Genomic DNA, 16,282 nt, shown 5'->3' on the forward strand with positions numbered 1-16,282 from the left:
TAAAATGCAAATGTTAACCTATGACAAGACTATTGGTCTGTTATTGTAACATTTTATTAATTTCTCAAAAGGCACTTAGCTTTTTTTTGGATTGTATCACAGAATATATTTAAATTTTTCTAGTAAATATGTCTTTCTGTTTTCACAGCATGTGGCACATAGGAGACATACTATAAAAGTTCACTACAATGAACTGGTTTATTACACAGAGGTGTACACCTCTTGCCAGTAGTTGCCAGTAGTTCTTGAACTTTAATGAGAATAAAAATCATTGGGGGAACATGCTAAAATACAGATTTCAAGGTTTTAACCTACATATTTTGACTGTGAGACTGGGTGTGAATATGTGTGTTTGGGGGGGTGAAATAAAGGCTACATTTTAAACAAACACTGCAGGTGACTCTGATGAAACAAATAGTTACAAAGTCTTTAAAAATGCTGCCCTCTAGGGGTGCCTGGGTGGCTCAGTTGGTTGAACTTCCAACTTCAGCTCAGGTCGTCATCTCATGCATGGTTCCTGAGTTCGAGCCCTACATCCGACTCTGTGCTGACAGCTTAGAGCCTGGAACCTGCTTTTGATTCTGGGTCTCCCTCTCTCTCTGCCCCTCTCCTGCTTGTGCTCTAAAATAAATAAACATTAAGAAAAAAACCAACACTGTCCTCTGCAATTTTATGGGATGTAATAGCCAGAAATAAAGGTAAGAGCTAAGATGAAGAGTGAGAAGGAAAAGTAGAGAACAAGAGAGACTTCAAAAAGTCAGAAAAGTATGTTAAGGATAAAGAATTCATGAAGGTCACAGAAGTACCTGGGGCAGTGAGGAGAAAGTGCACAATAAATGGCCAAAGACAAGGAGGGAAGAGACAGCAAGGATGTTAATGGCGCAGACAAGGGCTAATGAAAAGAAGAAACACGTTAAGAGATTTTTGGGAAATCCATAAAGTAAAGTTAGCTGCATGTAGAGCTACTCCTGAATTTAAGGAGTAGATAGAGATTAACAAAAACTACCAGACATTTTTTGTGCACTGTTTCATAAAGTCTAGAAATGGTAGAAAAAGTATGGATATATAAAAGCACTACCCAGGCTGGCCCAGTGCTGCTCAGTGCCTTAAGTACTTAAGTGTCTTTAAGGAATCATTCTTGTCCAGGAGAATATAAGGTTCTTTCTGCAAAAAAAGACTACCAGAGATCCAGCCTTGTAGAAAGAAAGTTCTGAGCTCCCTGTCCCACCCTCTCTATCTCATACACCCTTCTCTCCATTTCCCTGGCCATTGCCCCTGTTATACACCTGCAATGTTATCTCAATTTCCGTCACATCTCAAGTGTACCATCAGCTTCTTTCAGCTTTTGACCTCACTTCTCTTCCATTCAAAGCTGAGTGTCACGGTAACAACGCCCATGCAAAGCCAGCAAGTCAGCCCCAAGAACGGCATTCTTCTGTGCAAGCCAACTGCACGTGACCCACCTGGTGGGCCCTCAGCAGGCATAATCTTTGAAGGTTAAATATACTACTCTTCTCCTGCTCCTCTTTCCCCTCGTTACCATTTCCCAAGGAGATGATGATGATCAGCTACTTAAGCAGGAAAATGACCTGGAAACTCTGTGTGAGACTTGCCTCAGGTCCACTTTGCCATACTTGCACAGAAGTGACTCTGCAGAAACTACGAACCACCTTCAAAATAATGTGGGTGGTAACTCCAACTTACCAGCATAACTTTGTTGATTAACATTTCCCCCTTTTACTATAAAATGATGAACAAGGTCAGGGTCATTGTGCAGAGCAGCCTGATACAGTAAGTTCTCTCCAAAAATGTTTCTACGGTTAATGTTAGAAAGAGGTATTTCATTCATCTTCATTTTTCCTGAAATGAGGGAATAAACAAAAGAAAACAAAAAAATAGGAATCCTTATTTGAAAATCAGAAGGAATACATGTAATAGAGTGAATCTAGTCAACATTCTGGAATTATATTATGAAAAAGTATTGCATCCGTTTACCCAACATTATATAACGTTATCTACAGGCAAAAAGGTGAAAGAAAAAATGTCATTAGTTTGAAAACACCTGCAATACATTATAAATCATGTAAGAAGTTTATATTTATTGAAACCCCATGAAAAGTACATACTTTAGAAAACTAACAGATTCTTTTTTTAAAAACCCAATTATTTTAAGAGCTCTGGTGAAAAGGATTATTTAAATTTAGAATTAGATGTTATTAAACCCCGCAAAATACTATAGTAATAAAATGTCTTATACCACCATGATGAGAAAATCTCAGAAGTACATAAGGAAGATATAAAAACCCCAGTGAGTCCAGAAAAGAGAAGGCTAAATTTTCTTTCTTTGCTAAAAAGAGCTGTCATAAAATTAAACAAAGAAATATGATCTTGATCTGTACAATAGTTTTGAACTCCTAAGCCAGAAAATATACAATTAAAATAGCTTCCCAGGTTATGCATATCATTTCTCCACGGTGTCTCCGAAAATACTGCCATTCCTCATTAAGATACTCCAAGTCCTGTCAATTTTTATGGATAATACTTCATGTGGTTTTCCTGAATTTGAGAATAGCTTTGATTATAGCTTTTCCAATTTGAATCTAGCTAACCTACCCCTCCTAAATTCTCACAAAGGTAAATGAGTACAGCAGCCCATTTTTTAATGGACTATAATTTATCTGCTTTGCCTTTATTAGACTCCCTCCATTCAGTTCCACTGTAAAAGAAACCAACTTCTGGCCATTTAACCTGCTTCCCCCCATTCTGGACTACAAAGCATTCTGCTCCTACGAGAAAACTGTATGCTTACCAAAACCCAGTAGTCTTTACTCTAAGATCTGTCTTTGCCAGTTATACTTGCTATTCTAGTTATGTAATTTATTAAGGTAACAAATTAAAAAGAATGCCAAATTTTTCAATGAAAACTAAGTTGGGGAAGACATTCACTTCTAATCATGACTAGACAAAATATATATGGGGTAAAACAAAACAAAACAAAACCCTAATATTCAGACACTGGAAAACAGGCAGTTCACATCTACAACTCGTCTGAGAGGAGGGAAACAAAGTGAGCCCTAAGAGCACTCCAGTTTCTTGTCTGGACGCACTTTCCAGAACATAGTACAAGCATAGCAAGGTGATGCTGCTGAACTGAGGAGATAGAGATTAAAGTTTCAGGAGGCTGAGGTGATTAGATTTTGCAGGGCAGGATACCAGGGATGAGGGAGTAAAGAATAGGTACCAGAAATCTAAAGAAGGGACTCCTTGGGCCATTATCTGAATACTAAATGGCTCATATGGAGGAGGAGTCTTCATGAGGCTGGGCAAGAACAACTATCCAAGAACTATAAAATAATAATCGTGACAGGTCACACAGGCCTGGGTGACATTTACATTCCTGACAGCCTGAGGAGAGAGACCTTTTTGAACAACCGGGGCATTAGTGAAGACAAACCGTTGACAAGTCATGTCTCAGTAGGAGGAGTTTAACTAGCTCCAGGATAAAGCCTACACCAAACATGCCTAACTAACAAGGGTTTTTAAAAAGTGCTGAAAGGATCAATTTTTTCTTCAAGTCACTGTGGGCCAAAACAAAATGCAACATTCTTAAAATATATGGAGACATTCAATAACATTTTGTTGCATGTGGATGTCCCATTGTTCTCCTCTACAAAAGCCTTGTGCCTTTGTCAAAATTCAGGTTTTACTCCTGAACTCTTGTTACATTGCTTTCCCTATTTTGACGCAAAAGTCATGCTGTTGTGGTTACAATAACTATATAATTCTTAAAATCAGGCAGAGTGTTAAGCCCTCTAACTTTGTTATTTTTCAGAACTGTTTTACCAGTCTAGGTCCTCTGCACTCTATTTGAATTTTAGAACCAGTGTGTAAATTTCTACAAGAAACCATACAGGAACTTTGACTGGGATTGTATAGAATCCATAAATAGTATCTAGGGAGAAAGAGCATCTTAACAATATTGAGTCTTCTGACTGATGAACAAACCAATAGACCTCCATTTGTCTCCATCAGATTTTCTTTGGTTTCTCTGAATAATGTTTTGTAAGTTTCAGTGTATCTGTCTTTTACAATAGTTTGTCAAATTTATCCCTATGTAGTTCATATTTTTTGATACTATGGTATCAATTTTCACTATCTAAATGTTTGTCACTAGAATATAGAAATACAATATTTGTATTTTCATCTCGTATCCTTTAATTGTGCAAAATTTACTTATACTTGCTTTAATATAGATTCCATTAGATTTTCTACATATATGATTATGTCATTTGTGACTAAACACAGTTTTACTTCTTTCCCCAAATGAATGCTTTTTATTTATTTTTTCCTGATTGCACTGGCTAAACCCTCTGGTACAATGTTCAACAGAAGTAGTGACAGCAGACATCCCCTGCCTTATATTTGATCTTAGGGGAAAAGTATTCAGTCTTTAAGTATAATACCTGTAAATATTTTTGTAGATGCCCTCTGTCAGGTTAACAAAATTCCCCTTTATTCTTACTTTGCTGAGAGTTCTCACGTGTGATGGATGTTAGGTGTTGTCAAATGTTTTCTCTGCATCCAATGAGATGATGATATGGTTTTTCTTTTTTAGCTTGTTAGTGAATTACAGTAATTAATTTTTAAATCAAAACTAATCCTGCATTCCTCAGATACACCCCACTCTGTTATGATGAATTTGATTTGCTAAAATTCCATTTAGATTTTTGCATCTATGTTTATGAGACATTCATCTGTAGTTTTCTGTTCCAGTGATGTCTTTGATTTTGGTTTCAGTTCATTGGTGGTTTCATAGAATGAATTGGGAAATATTTCCTTATCTTCAACTTTTTGGAAGAGTTTGTGGAAAACAGGTACTATTTATTCCTTAAATGTCTAGTAGAATTCACCAGTGAAGGTATTATGAACTGAACTGCATCCCCTCAAAATTCATATGTTGAAGCCATAATAAAATAGGACTGGTGTCTTTATAAAAAAAGGTAGAAACACCAGACCTCTCCACACATGAAGGAAGGACACTTCAAGAAGATGGCTGTCTGCAAGCCAGGTAAAGAGGTCTTGCCAGAAATCAAATTCTTTATTACTTTGATCTTAGACATCTAGCTTCCAGAATGGTGAGAATGTGTCATTTAAGCCATCCAGTTTGTGGTTTGGTTATGATAACCCTAGCAGACTTATCTATAAAGCATTGAGCCTACAAGTTTTTTGTTTGTTTGTTGATTTTTTGGTGGCAAAGTTTTTAACTACAACTGCAACTTATTTAACAGATAATATTATTATTCAAGTTGCTCATTTCTAATAATTTGTTTCTTTCAAGGAACATGTCCATTTCATCTAAGTTGCTGAATGCATTGGCAAAAAGTTGTTCAGAACATTCCCTTATTATCCTTTTCATATTTGTAGACTATGAATGATGTTACCTCTCTAGTTTCTGATATTTGGAATTTGTATCTTCTTTTATTTCCTCATCAGCCTGGCTATAGTTTATCAATTTTATTGATCTTCTCAAAGCACCAGCTGTTCACTTAATTGATTTTCTCAACTATTTTTCTGTTTTCTATTTCACTGATTTCTGCTTTACCAGTTCTTTCTCTTTCATTATTTCCATTCTTTGGTTTACTTTGGATTTCATCCACTTGTATTTTTCTAGGTTCTTAAGGCAGAAACTGATGTCCTTAATTTGACAGTGTTCTTCATTTCTAATATACATATTTGGTACTATGTTTCCCCCTTAATTACTTTCTGTGACATCCCAAAATATTGCTATGTTGTGTTTTCATTTTATTTTAGTCAAAAACACTTTCGGATTTCCCTTTCAACTTCCTTTTTGACCCATGAGTTACTTAAAAGTGTGCTATTTAATTTCAAAATATTTCAGGATTTTACAGAAATCGTTCTATTACTGATTTCTGATTTAATTCCATTGGTATAAGAGAACATACTCTTTTAATTTAATTCTGTTAAATTTATTGACACTGGTTTTACGGCCAAGAATAAAACTCTTAAAATATTGTGTGTATTTGAAAAGAATGTGTGATCTTCTGCTGATGGTTGGAAAGTTCTAAAAACCTTAAGTCAAATTGATCGATAGTGTTGCTTAAATATTCTGTATCACTACTGATAATTCTATTTGGCTTTTTTAAAAATAATTTAAATTTTTTTAATGTTTATTTATTTTTGAGACAGAGATAGACAGAGCATGAGTGGGGGAGGCAGAGAGAGGAGACACAGAATCCAAACCAGGCTTCAGGCTATGAGCTGTCAGCACAGAGCACAACGCGGGGCTCTAACTCACAAACCATGGGATCATGACCTGAGGTGAAGTCGTCGGAAGCTTAACCAACTGAGCCACCTAGGCACCCCTATAAATTTTTTTTATGTTTATATATTTTTGAGAAAGAGAGACAGAGTGTGAGTAGAGAAGGGGCAGAGAGAGGGAGGGAGACACAGAATCCAAAGCAAGCTTCAGGCTCTGAGCTGTCAGCACAGCCCGTCACAGAGCTTGAACCCATGAACCATGAGATCATGACCTGAGCCGAAGTGGTACATTCAACTGACTGAGCCAGGCAGGTGCCCCTGACTTTTTTTTTTTTTTTTAATTAATTTATTTATTTTTGAGAGAGAGAGAGAGAGTGAGCGAGCAGGGGAGGGGCAGGGAGAAGGAGACAGAATCCCAAGTAGGCCCCGCACAGTCAGCACAGACAGGGCTCAAACCAACAAACTGTGAGATTATGACCTGAGCCAAAATCAAGAGTCAGATGTTTAACTGACTGAGCCACCCAGACACCCCTACTTAGCTTATTATAATGACTTAACAATTGCTGAAAGAGTGGTACTGAAATCTCTAATTGCAGATTTGTCTACTTCTCCTAGCAATTTTATCAGGTTTTACTTTATATATTTTGGAACTCTATTAAAAGAGAATACTTGCTTAGAATTATGTACTCTTCATGAAGTGGCCCCTGCATCATTATGAAATAGCTTTCTTTATCCTTGCTAATATTCTTTGTTCTGAAATCTATTTTGTCTGATATTATTAACACATAATGACTCTAGCTTTCTTTTAATTTGTACACTAGGCTAAATACTGGTCCTCCAAAGGTGTTCACATCTTATCTCTAGAGTCTGAGAATGTTACCTTAATATCAAAAGTGACTGCAGGTGTGACTGAGGAACTTGGGAAGGGAAGGGTACTTGAATTGCCTGGATGAGCCTTAAATGTAATCATGAGAATCCTCATAAGAGGGTAACAAAATCAAAGAGGAGAAGCAGAGACTGGACTGATGCATCCAGGAACAAAGGACTGCCACAGTCTCTAGAAGCTGGAAGAGGCAAGAAACAGATTTCCCCCCTGGAACCTTCAGAAGGAATCAGCCTTGCTGACACCTTGATTTTTAACTCCTTAATAATCATTTGGACTTCTGACCTCAGATCTATAAGGAAATAAATTTCTGTTGTTTTTAAGTTACTACATTTGTGGTAAATTGTTATAACAGGAAACTAATACAATTGAGTATTCCGCCCCCCCCCCCCCCCCTGCCGCCCATTCTTTTAGCGTTAACCTATTTATGTCTTTATATTTCAAGTGCGTTTCTTAAAGTCAGCATATAGTTGGGTACTGCTTTTTTATCCAATCTGACGATCTCTGCCTGTTAATTGGGAGTGTTTGACCTTTTATGTTTACTGTGATTGCTGACATGGTTCAGCACGAGTAATCATCTTGCTATTTGCCTTTAGTTTTTCCTATCCTTTTTTCCCTGTTCCCTCTTCTTCTACTCTTTTTGGATTAAAACTGAATTATTTTTTGTTATTCCATTTTATCTTCTTTGTTGGCTTATTAGTTCTATCTTGTTATAAGAGTTCCTTTAGGGTTTATAATATACATTATTTATTTTATTTTTTTAGCCTCAGCATTGGATTTTACTTTGGGCAGAGGTGTGGGGAGAAAAAGAAGGGAAAGGATGGAGAAACAAGGTCTCACTAAAGGCTCCAAAGTATATAAGACTGATAGTACAAGGATGGGGTAAGATGGCCAGGTAAATTAGACGGAGGGCCCCCAAGATTCTTCTTTCTACTGATTTCCATACTCCAATGAAAATGATATGACATGTGTAATTGCCTCGCACATGGTATTTAATAAATGCCAGTCACTTTTTCTAGTGCTACTCTCCACAGGCTATGCCATACCTACACATCATCATCCTTCTCCTTTAGGGAATGAAGCTCATCTAGAAAACTAGGGAACTAAAAGCACAGTACAGTTTGTGTGATACAGTTGGCTAGCTGGCTCAGTGGAGGGTCTCACTGTTTTGCTATCTCACCAACTTCACCCTGCCAGGGTAGGGTTGAGAGTAGTTTCCCTAAGGCCTACCAGTTTATCCTAGAAGATTACATGGGGAGGGCTGTGGGCTGCAACTCTGTAGGGAATACTCCTCTTGCTGATTTTGTGGGCTGTCTTCAGGATCTCAAGAGCCTAGCTGTACTCAGTATCTTGGAAATCCATATCATTCACAGGCAGGACTTGGTCCCTTCCCTGAAGTCCTACTCAATGTACGTCGAAGTTAGGACTCACCTTAGAAATGAAAATGCCTAGTTGGGAGATCTTTCCTCTTCAGATATTAAATCCCAACAAAGCTCCAGGAGGCTTCTTCATTATGACAATTCAGGGCAGAAACTGAGTCAACTCAACGTTGCAGTTAGGGGGTGTACCCTCTTATGAGGAGGAATACACACTGGGGGATTCTCACAGAAAGGCAGGAAAACCAGTAGGTAGTCATTGTACAGAAACCAGCTGTCCATCTGTGGCAAGGTCCTCACCCACCACAGGCCTCAGCCACCCTAGGCTCTGCTCACCACCAATTCAGTCTCCATAGTATACACCTATAACCCAACAAAGTCTACCTTCAAATGTTATATCCTTAAATACATTTTACAATAGTACGTTTCTACTTCTCCCCTCACAGCCTTTGTTATTATTACCACGCATCTTATTTTTATGTATGTTAAAAACCTCATAATCCATTGTTGTTATTTTCGTTTAAACAGTCAACTATCCTTTAAAATTGGTTAAAAAAAAGAAAAAAATCTTGTATTTTTATCCATACAGTTACCATTTCCAATGGTCCTCATTCCTTTGTGTAGATGCAGATTTCCATTTAGTATCATCCTTCTGCCTAGAGAATGTCCTTTAGCATTTCATACAGTATGAGTCTGTTGGTGTTGAGTTCTCTCAGCTTCTATGTGTCTGAAACTTCATTTCACCTTAATTTTTGAAAGATATTTTTCTGGGTATAGAATTTTATGTTCTAGTTATAGAACTCTAGGTATAGAAATTATTTTAATGCTTTAAAACTGCTACTCCACTATCTCCTTGCTTGCATTGTTTCCAACGAGAAATTGTGTTATCCTTATCTCTATTTTTCCGTACATAACACACATTTTTGTTTCTTAACAACATATATATATTCTTCTGATTTTTTTTAAGTTTATTTATTTATTTTGAGAGAGAGAGAGAGAGAGCGAGAGAGCAAGCGAGCACGCACAAGCAACTGGGCGAGCAGCAGAGAGGGAGTGAGAGAATCCCAAGCAGGCTCCACGCTCAGCACAAAGGCCAACACAGGGCTCCATCTCACGAACCTTGTGAGATCATGACCTAAGATGAAATCAAAAGTTGGATGCTTAACTGACTGAGCCACCCAGGTGCCCTATCTTCTGACTTCTTAAATGACTATTACTTCAATGGTTATATTACAATTTATTAACTATTCGCCTAGTTTAGACTACTTCTAGTCATTATGATAAACAAAGCTGTAATGAACATCTTTAAAAAAATATCTTTACGTATGTAAGCAAGTATAGCTACAGAATAAATCCCCTTAAGTAGAATTAATGATTCAAAAGAATTGTGACTTAAAAGTCTAATGAATATAAATAAACTGCCCTGTGAAAAGACTGAACAACCTTACACTGAACAAACCAACAACATATGAGCACGCTTACTTTTTCCACATTCTTTCCACTGGGAATTTTCAAATGTTTAAACATTTGACATTCTGTTAAGTGAAAACTATACTTCCTAATTTACATTTCTTTAATCATAAGTAAGATGCTAATCTTTTCAGTTATTTATCTACATCTATCTCACACTAAACTATGTTGTTTTGTTTTTTTTGAGCAAAATTGTAATGTAAAATCCAAGGTGCCGTGTTACTTACTTTATAGTTGAGTCCATCAAAGCCTCCTGTTTCCAGAGAGTGAATGGTATCAGGTTGACACTTGATATTGCATTATTTATGTGTTTACTACTATTTGCAATAACAAAAGCTATTAGAAGATGGGTGTCCTAGGATCAAATATCCCTGCATGAATTATGTTTGCTGCTGATTAAAAATGCCTTTGCCCATATTTTGCATCTCCTCTGGATTATGATTTCTAAATACAGGATTTCTTTTGGGGGTAGAGGTACACTACTATGTTTCTCGTAGTGTCAGATACGTACATAGTGTATATAGTTATACACACATATATACGTGTGTATACGTATATGTGTGTGTATGTATATATATATATATATATATACATACACACACATACATTTTTTTTTCTGTGAAGTGCTTGTTCATGTTGACTACCAACTTTTCTTTATCCTTACTGTTTTCCAACAGTTCTCTGCATGTTAATGCAATTAACTCCTTGTTATGTGTTACTAATATTTCTTTTGTGCTTGATGTTTGGTTTTCTTTAGGGTGTTTTTCATACAATTTTTTAAAATGTATGTAGTCAGTTTTATCATTCTTTTCCCTCCTGGATTCTGAGTTGGTCATTCTTTGAAAAGGTGCTTTTCTTTGAAGATTATAAAAAGATTCATTTATGTTTTCTTCTAGAGCTTTTTATTTTTAACCTAATCTTTGGTCAAACTGGAATTAAATTTAGCATAAGGAATGTTATAGGTATCCAATTTTATTAATGTTTTCATTATTTATTACTTAGTCCTTTTTGCCACCAATTTGAGATGCCAGCTTTATCACATACCTTCCCCAATATTCACACTGTACCTGGTTTCTAACATCTAAATTCTCCTGTGTCCTTGATTTATCTGTCTATTCCTGTGCCAAATTACTTTAATTTCTATGGCTTTCTAATTGCTTTCATATTAATTACAGCAGGTTGCAGTCTCTCCACTCTCCCTGTGCTTTTATTTTTCAGAATATTCTAGGCTAGTCTTTCATATTTAGTATGATTTTATAACATTCTTATAGCTAATCTCCAGCCTTATAAAAAATAACACAAAATAAAACAATTGACATATAAACAATGTTTTTGATTGAGCTCTCATGCATTTATATGTCGAGTAAGAGATTGCTACGGCTGAGGTCAGAGAGGTCTTTTCCTGCTTTCTCCTCTAGAGTTTTGATGGTTTCCTGTCTCACATCCAGGTCCTTTATCCATTTTGAGTTTATTTTTGTGAATGGTGTGAGAAAGTGGTCTAGTTTCAACCTTCTGCATGTTGCTGTCCAGTTCTCCCAGCACCATTTGTTAAAGAGACTGTCTTTTTTCCATTGGATGTTCTTTCCTGCTTTGTCAAAGATTAGTTGGCCATACGTTTGTGGGTCTAGTTCTGGGGTTTCTATTCTATTCCATTGGTCTATGTGTCTGTTTTTATGCCAATACCATGCTGTCTTGATGATGACAGCTTTGTAGTAGAGGCTAAAGTCTGGGATTGTGATGCCTCCTGCTTTGGTCTTCTTCTTCAAAATTACTTTGGCTATTCGGGGCCTTTTGTGGTTCCATAAGAATTTTAGGATTGCTTGTTCTAGTTTCGAGAAGAATGCTGGTGCAATTTTGATTGGGATTGCATTGAATGTGTAGATAGCTTTGGGTAGTATTGACATTTTGACAATATTTATTCTTCCAATCCATGAGCAGGGAATGTCTTTCCATTTCTTTAAATCTTCTTCAATTACCTTCATAAGCTTTCTGTAGTTTTCAGCATACAGATCTTTTACATCTTTGGTTAGATTTATTCCTAGGTATTTTATGCTTCTTGGTGCAATTGTGAATGGGATCAGTTTCTTTATTTGTCTTTCTGTTGCTTCAGTGTTAGTGTATAAGAATGCAACTGATTTCTGTACATTGATTTTGTATCCTGCAACTTTGCTGAATTCATATATCAGTTCTAGCAGACTTTTGGTGGAGTCCATCGGATTTTCCATGTATAATATCATGTCATCTGCAAAAAGCGAAAGCTTCACTTCATCTTTACCAATTTTGATGCCTTTGATTTCCTTTTGTTGTCTGATTGCTGATGCTAGAACTTCCAACACTATATTAAACAACAGCGGTGAGAGTGGGCATCCCTGTCATGTTCCTGATCTCAGGGAAAAAGCTCTCAGTTTTTCCCCGTTGAGGATGATGTTAGCTATGGGCTTTTCATAAATGGCTTTTATGATCTTTAAGTATGTTCCTTCTATCCCGACTTTCTCGAGGGTTTTTATTAAGAAAGGGTGCTGGATTTTGTCAAAGGCCTTTTCTGCATTGACTGACAGGATCATATGGTTATCTTTTTTTTTATTAATGTGATGTATCACGTTGATTGATTTGCGAATGTTGAACCAGCCCTGCATCCCAGGAATGAATCCCACTTGATCATGGTGAATAATTCTTTTTATATGCTGTTGAATTCGATTTGCTAGTATCTTATTGAGAATTTTTGCATCGATATTCATCAGGGATATTGGCCTGTAGTTCTCTTTTTTTACTGGGTCTCTGTCTGGTTTAGGAACCAAAGTAATACTGGCTTCATAGAATGAGTCTGGAAGTTTTCCTTCCCTTTCTATTTCTTGGAATAGCTTGAGAAGGATAGGTATTATCTCTGCTTTAAATGTCTGGTAGAACTCCCCTGGGAAGCCATCCGGTCCTGGACTCTTATTTGTTGGGAGATTTTTGATAAACCGATTCAATTTCTTTGCTGGTTATGGGTCTGTTCAAGCTTTCTATTTCCTCCTGATTGAGTTTTGGAAGAGTGTGGGTGTTTAGGAATTTGTCCATTTCTTCCAGGTTGTCCAATTTGTTGGCATATAATTTTTCATAGTATTCCCTGATAATTGTTTGTATCTCTGAGGGATTGGTTGTAATCATTCCATTTTCATTCATGATTTTATCTATTTGGGTCATCTCCCTTTTCTTTTTGAGAAGCCTGGCTAGAGGTGTGTCAATTTTGTTTATTTTTTCAAAAAACCAACTCTTGGTTTCATTGATCTGCTCTACAGTTTTTTTAGATTCTATATTGTTTATTTCTGCTCTGATCTTTATTATTTCTCTTCTTCTGCTGGGTTTAGGCTGCCTTTGCTGTTCTGCTTCTATTTCCTTTAGGTGTGCTGTTAGATTTTGTATTTGGGATTTTTCTTGTTTCTTGAGATAGGCCTGGATGGCAATGTATTTTCCTCTCAGGACTGCCTTTGCTGCGTCCCAAAGCGTTTGGATTGTTGTATTTTCATTTTCGTTTGTTTCCATATATCTTTTAATTTCTTCTCTAATTGCCTGGTTGACCCACTCATTCTTTAGTAGGGTGTTCTTTAACCTCCATGCTTTTGGAGGTTTTCCAGACTTTTTCCTGTGGTTGATTTCAAGCTTCATAGCATTGTGGTCTGAAAGTATGCATGGTATAATTTCAATTCTTGTAAACTTATGAAGGGCTGTTTTGTGACCCAGTATATGATCTATCTTGGAGAATGTTCCATGTGCACTCGAGAAGAAAGTATATTCTGTTGCTTTGGGATGCAGAGTTCTAAATATATCTGTCAAGTCCATCTGATCCAATGTATCATTCAGGGCCCTTGTTTCTTTATTGACTGTGTGTCTAGATGATCTATCCATTTCTGTAAGTGGGGTGTTAAAGTCCCCTGCAATGACCACATTCTTATCAATAAGGTTGCTTATGTTTATGAGTAATTGTTTTATATACCTGGGGGCTCCGGTATTCAGCGCATAGACATTTATAATTGTTAGCTCTTCCTGATGGATAGACCCTGTGATTATTATATAATGCCCTTCTTCATCTCTTGTTACAGCCTTTAATTTAAAGTCTAGTTTGTCTGATATAAGTATGGCTACTCCAGCTTTCTTTTGGCTTCCAGGAGCATGATAAATAGTCCTCCATCCCCTCACTCTCAATCTGAAGGTGTCCTCAGGTCTAAAATGAGTCTCTTGTAGACAGCAAATAGATGGGTCTTGTTTTTTTATCCATTCTGATACCCTATGTCTTTTGGTTGGCGCATTTAATCCATTTACATTCAGTGTTATTATAGAAAGATATGGGTTTAGAGTCATTGTGATGTCTGTATGTTTTATGCTTGTAGTGATGTCTCTGGAACTTTGTCTCACAGGATCCCCCTTAGGATCTCTTGTAGGGCTGGCTTATGGTGACAAATTCCTTTAGTTTTTGTTTGTTTGGGAAGACCTTTATCTCTCCTTCTATTCTAAATGAGAGACTTGCTGGATAAAGGATTCTCAGCTGCATATTTTTTCTGTTTAGCACACTGAAGATATCGTGCCAGTCCTTTCTGGCCTGCCAAGTTTCAAAAGAGAGATCAGTCACGAGTCTTATAGGTCTCCCTTTATATGTGAGGGCACGTTTATCCCTTGCTGCTTTCAGAATTTTCTCTTTATCCTTGTATTTTGCCAGTTTCACTATGATATGTCATGCAGAAGATCGATTCAAGTTACGTCTGAAGGGAGTTCTCTGTGCCTCTTGGATTTCAATGCCTTTTTCCTTCCCCAGTTCAGGGAAGTTCTCAGCTATTATTTCTTCAAGTACCCCTTCAGCACCTTTCCCTCTCTCTTCCTCCTCTGGGATACCAATTATGCGTATATTATTTCTTTTTAGTGTATCACTTAGTTCTCTAATTTTCCCCTCATACTCCTGGATTTTTTTATCTTTTTCTCAGCTTCCTCTTTTTCCATAACTTTACCTTCTAGTTCACCTATTCTCTCCTCTGCCTCTTCAAGCTGAGCCGTCTTGGTTTCCATTTTGTTTTACATTTCGTTTAAAGCATTTTTCAGCTCCTCGTGAATGTTCCTTAGTCCCTTAGATCTCTGTAGCAAGAGATTCTCTGCTGTCCTCTATACTGTTTTCAAGCCCAGCGATTAATTTTATGACTATTATTCTAAATTCACTTTCTTTTATATTATTTAAATACTTTTTGATCAGTTCATTAGCTGTTGTTATTTCCTGGCGATTCTTCTGAGGGGAATTCTTCCGTTTGGTCATTTTGGATAGTCCCTGGAGTGGTGAGGACCTGCAGGGCACTTCCCCTGTGCTGTGGTGTATAACTGGAGTTGGTGGGCGGGGCCGCAGTCAGTTCTGATGTCTGCCCCCAGCCCACCGCTGGGGCCACAGTCAGACTGGTGTGTGCCCTCTCTTCCCCTCTCCTAAGGGCAGGATTCACTGTGGGGTGGCGTGGCCGTCTGGGCTACTTGCACACTGCCAGGCTTGTGGTGCTGGGGATCTGGCGTATTAGCTGGGGTGGGTAGGCAAGGTGCACGGGGGCAGGAGGGGCAGGCTTAGCTCGCTTCTCCTTAGGTGACCCACTTCAGGAGGGGCCCTGTGGCAGCGGGAGGGAGTCAGATCCGCTGCCGGAGGTTTGGCTCCACAGAAGCACAGAGTTGGGTGTTTGCGCAGAGCGAGCAAGTTCCCTGGCAGGAACTGGTTCCCTTTGGGATTTTGGCTGGGCGATGGTGGGGGGAGATGGCTCTGGCGAGCACCTTTTTTCCCCACCAAACTGAGCTCTGTCGTCCGGGGGCTCAGCAGCTCTCCCTCCCGTTGTCCTCCAGCCTTCCCGCTTTCCGGCAGAGCTGTTAACATGACCTCCCAGGTGCTAAGTCCCGCTTGCTGTCGGAACACACTCCGCTGGCCCCTCCGCTTTTGCCAGCCAGACTCGGGGGCTCCGTTTGGCCGGCGAGCCGCCCCTCCGCCCCAGCTCCCTCCCGCCAGTCCATGGAGCGCGCACCGCCTCGCAGCCCTTCCTACCCTCTTCCGTGGGCCTCTCGTCTGCGCTTGGCTCCGGAGACTCCGTTCTGCTAATCCTCTGGCAGTTTTCTGGGTTATTTAGGCAGGTGTAGGTGGAATCTAAGTGATCAGCAGGAGGCGAGGTGAGCCCAGCGTCCTCGCCGCCATCTTCCCAGAAAAACTCTCATGCATTTATAAAGAGACTTAGGGACAAATAAATTTCTTATGACACTGAATACTGATGGTCAAGAGTAA

General features: G+C 38.3%; 1 protein-coding gene across 2 annotated transcripts in view; it reads right to left on the reverse strand.

Moving 5' to 3' along the window:
- The window catches only part of ANKRD31 (ankyrin repeat domain 31), a 136,068-nt gene that overhangs the window by 82,218 nt on the left and 37,568 nt on the right, over positions 1–16,282 (reverse strand). For both annotated transcript variants that reach the window (XM_049649643.1, XM_049649644.1), the window contains exon 9: positions 1,705–1,860. In XM_049649643.1, the coding sequence (XP_049505600.1) occupies positions 1,705–1,860 (156 nt within the window). The remainder of the gene's footprint in view (positions 1–1,704; positions 1,861–16,282) is intronic.

This window comes from Panthera uncia (assembly GCF_023721935.1).
Source record: "Panthera uncia isolate 11264 chromosome A1 unlocalized genomic scaffold, Puncia_PCG_1.0 HiC_scaffold_17, whole genome shotgun sequence".
In the NCBI taxonomy this organism is placed as follows: domain Eukaryota; kingdom Metazoa; phylum Chordata; class Mammalia; order Carnivora; family Felidae; genus Panthera; species Panthera uncia.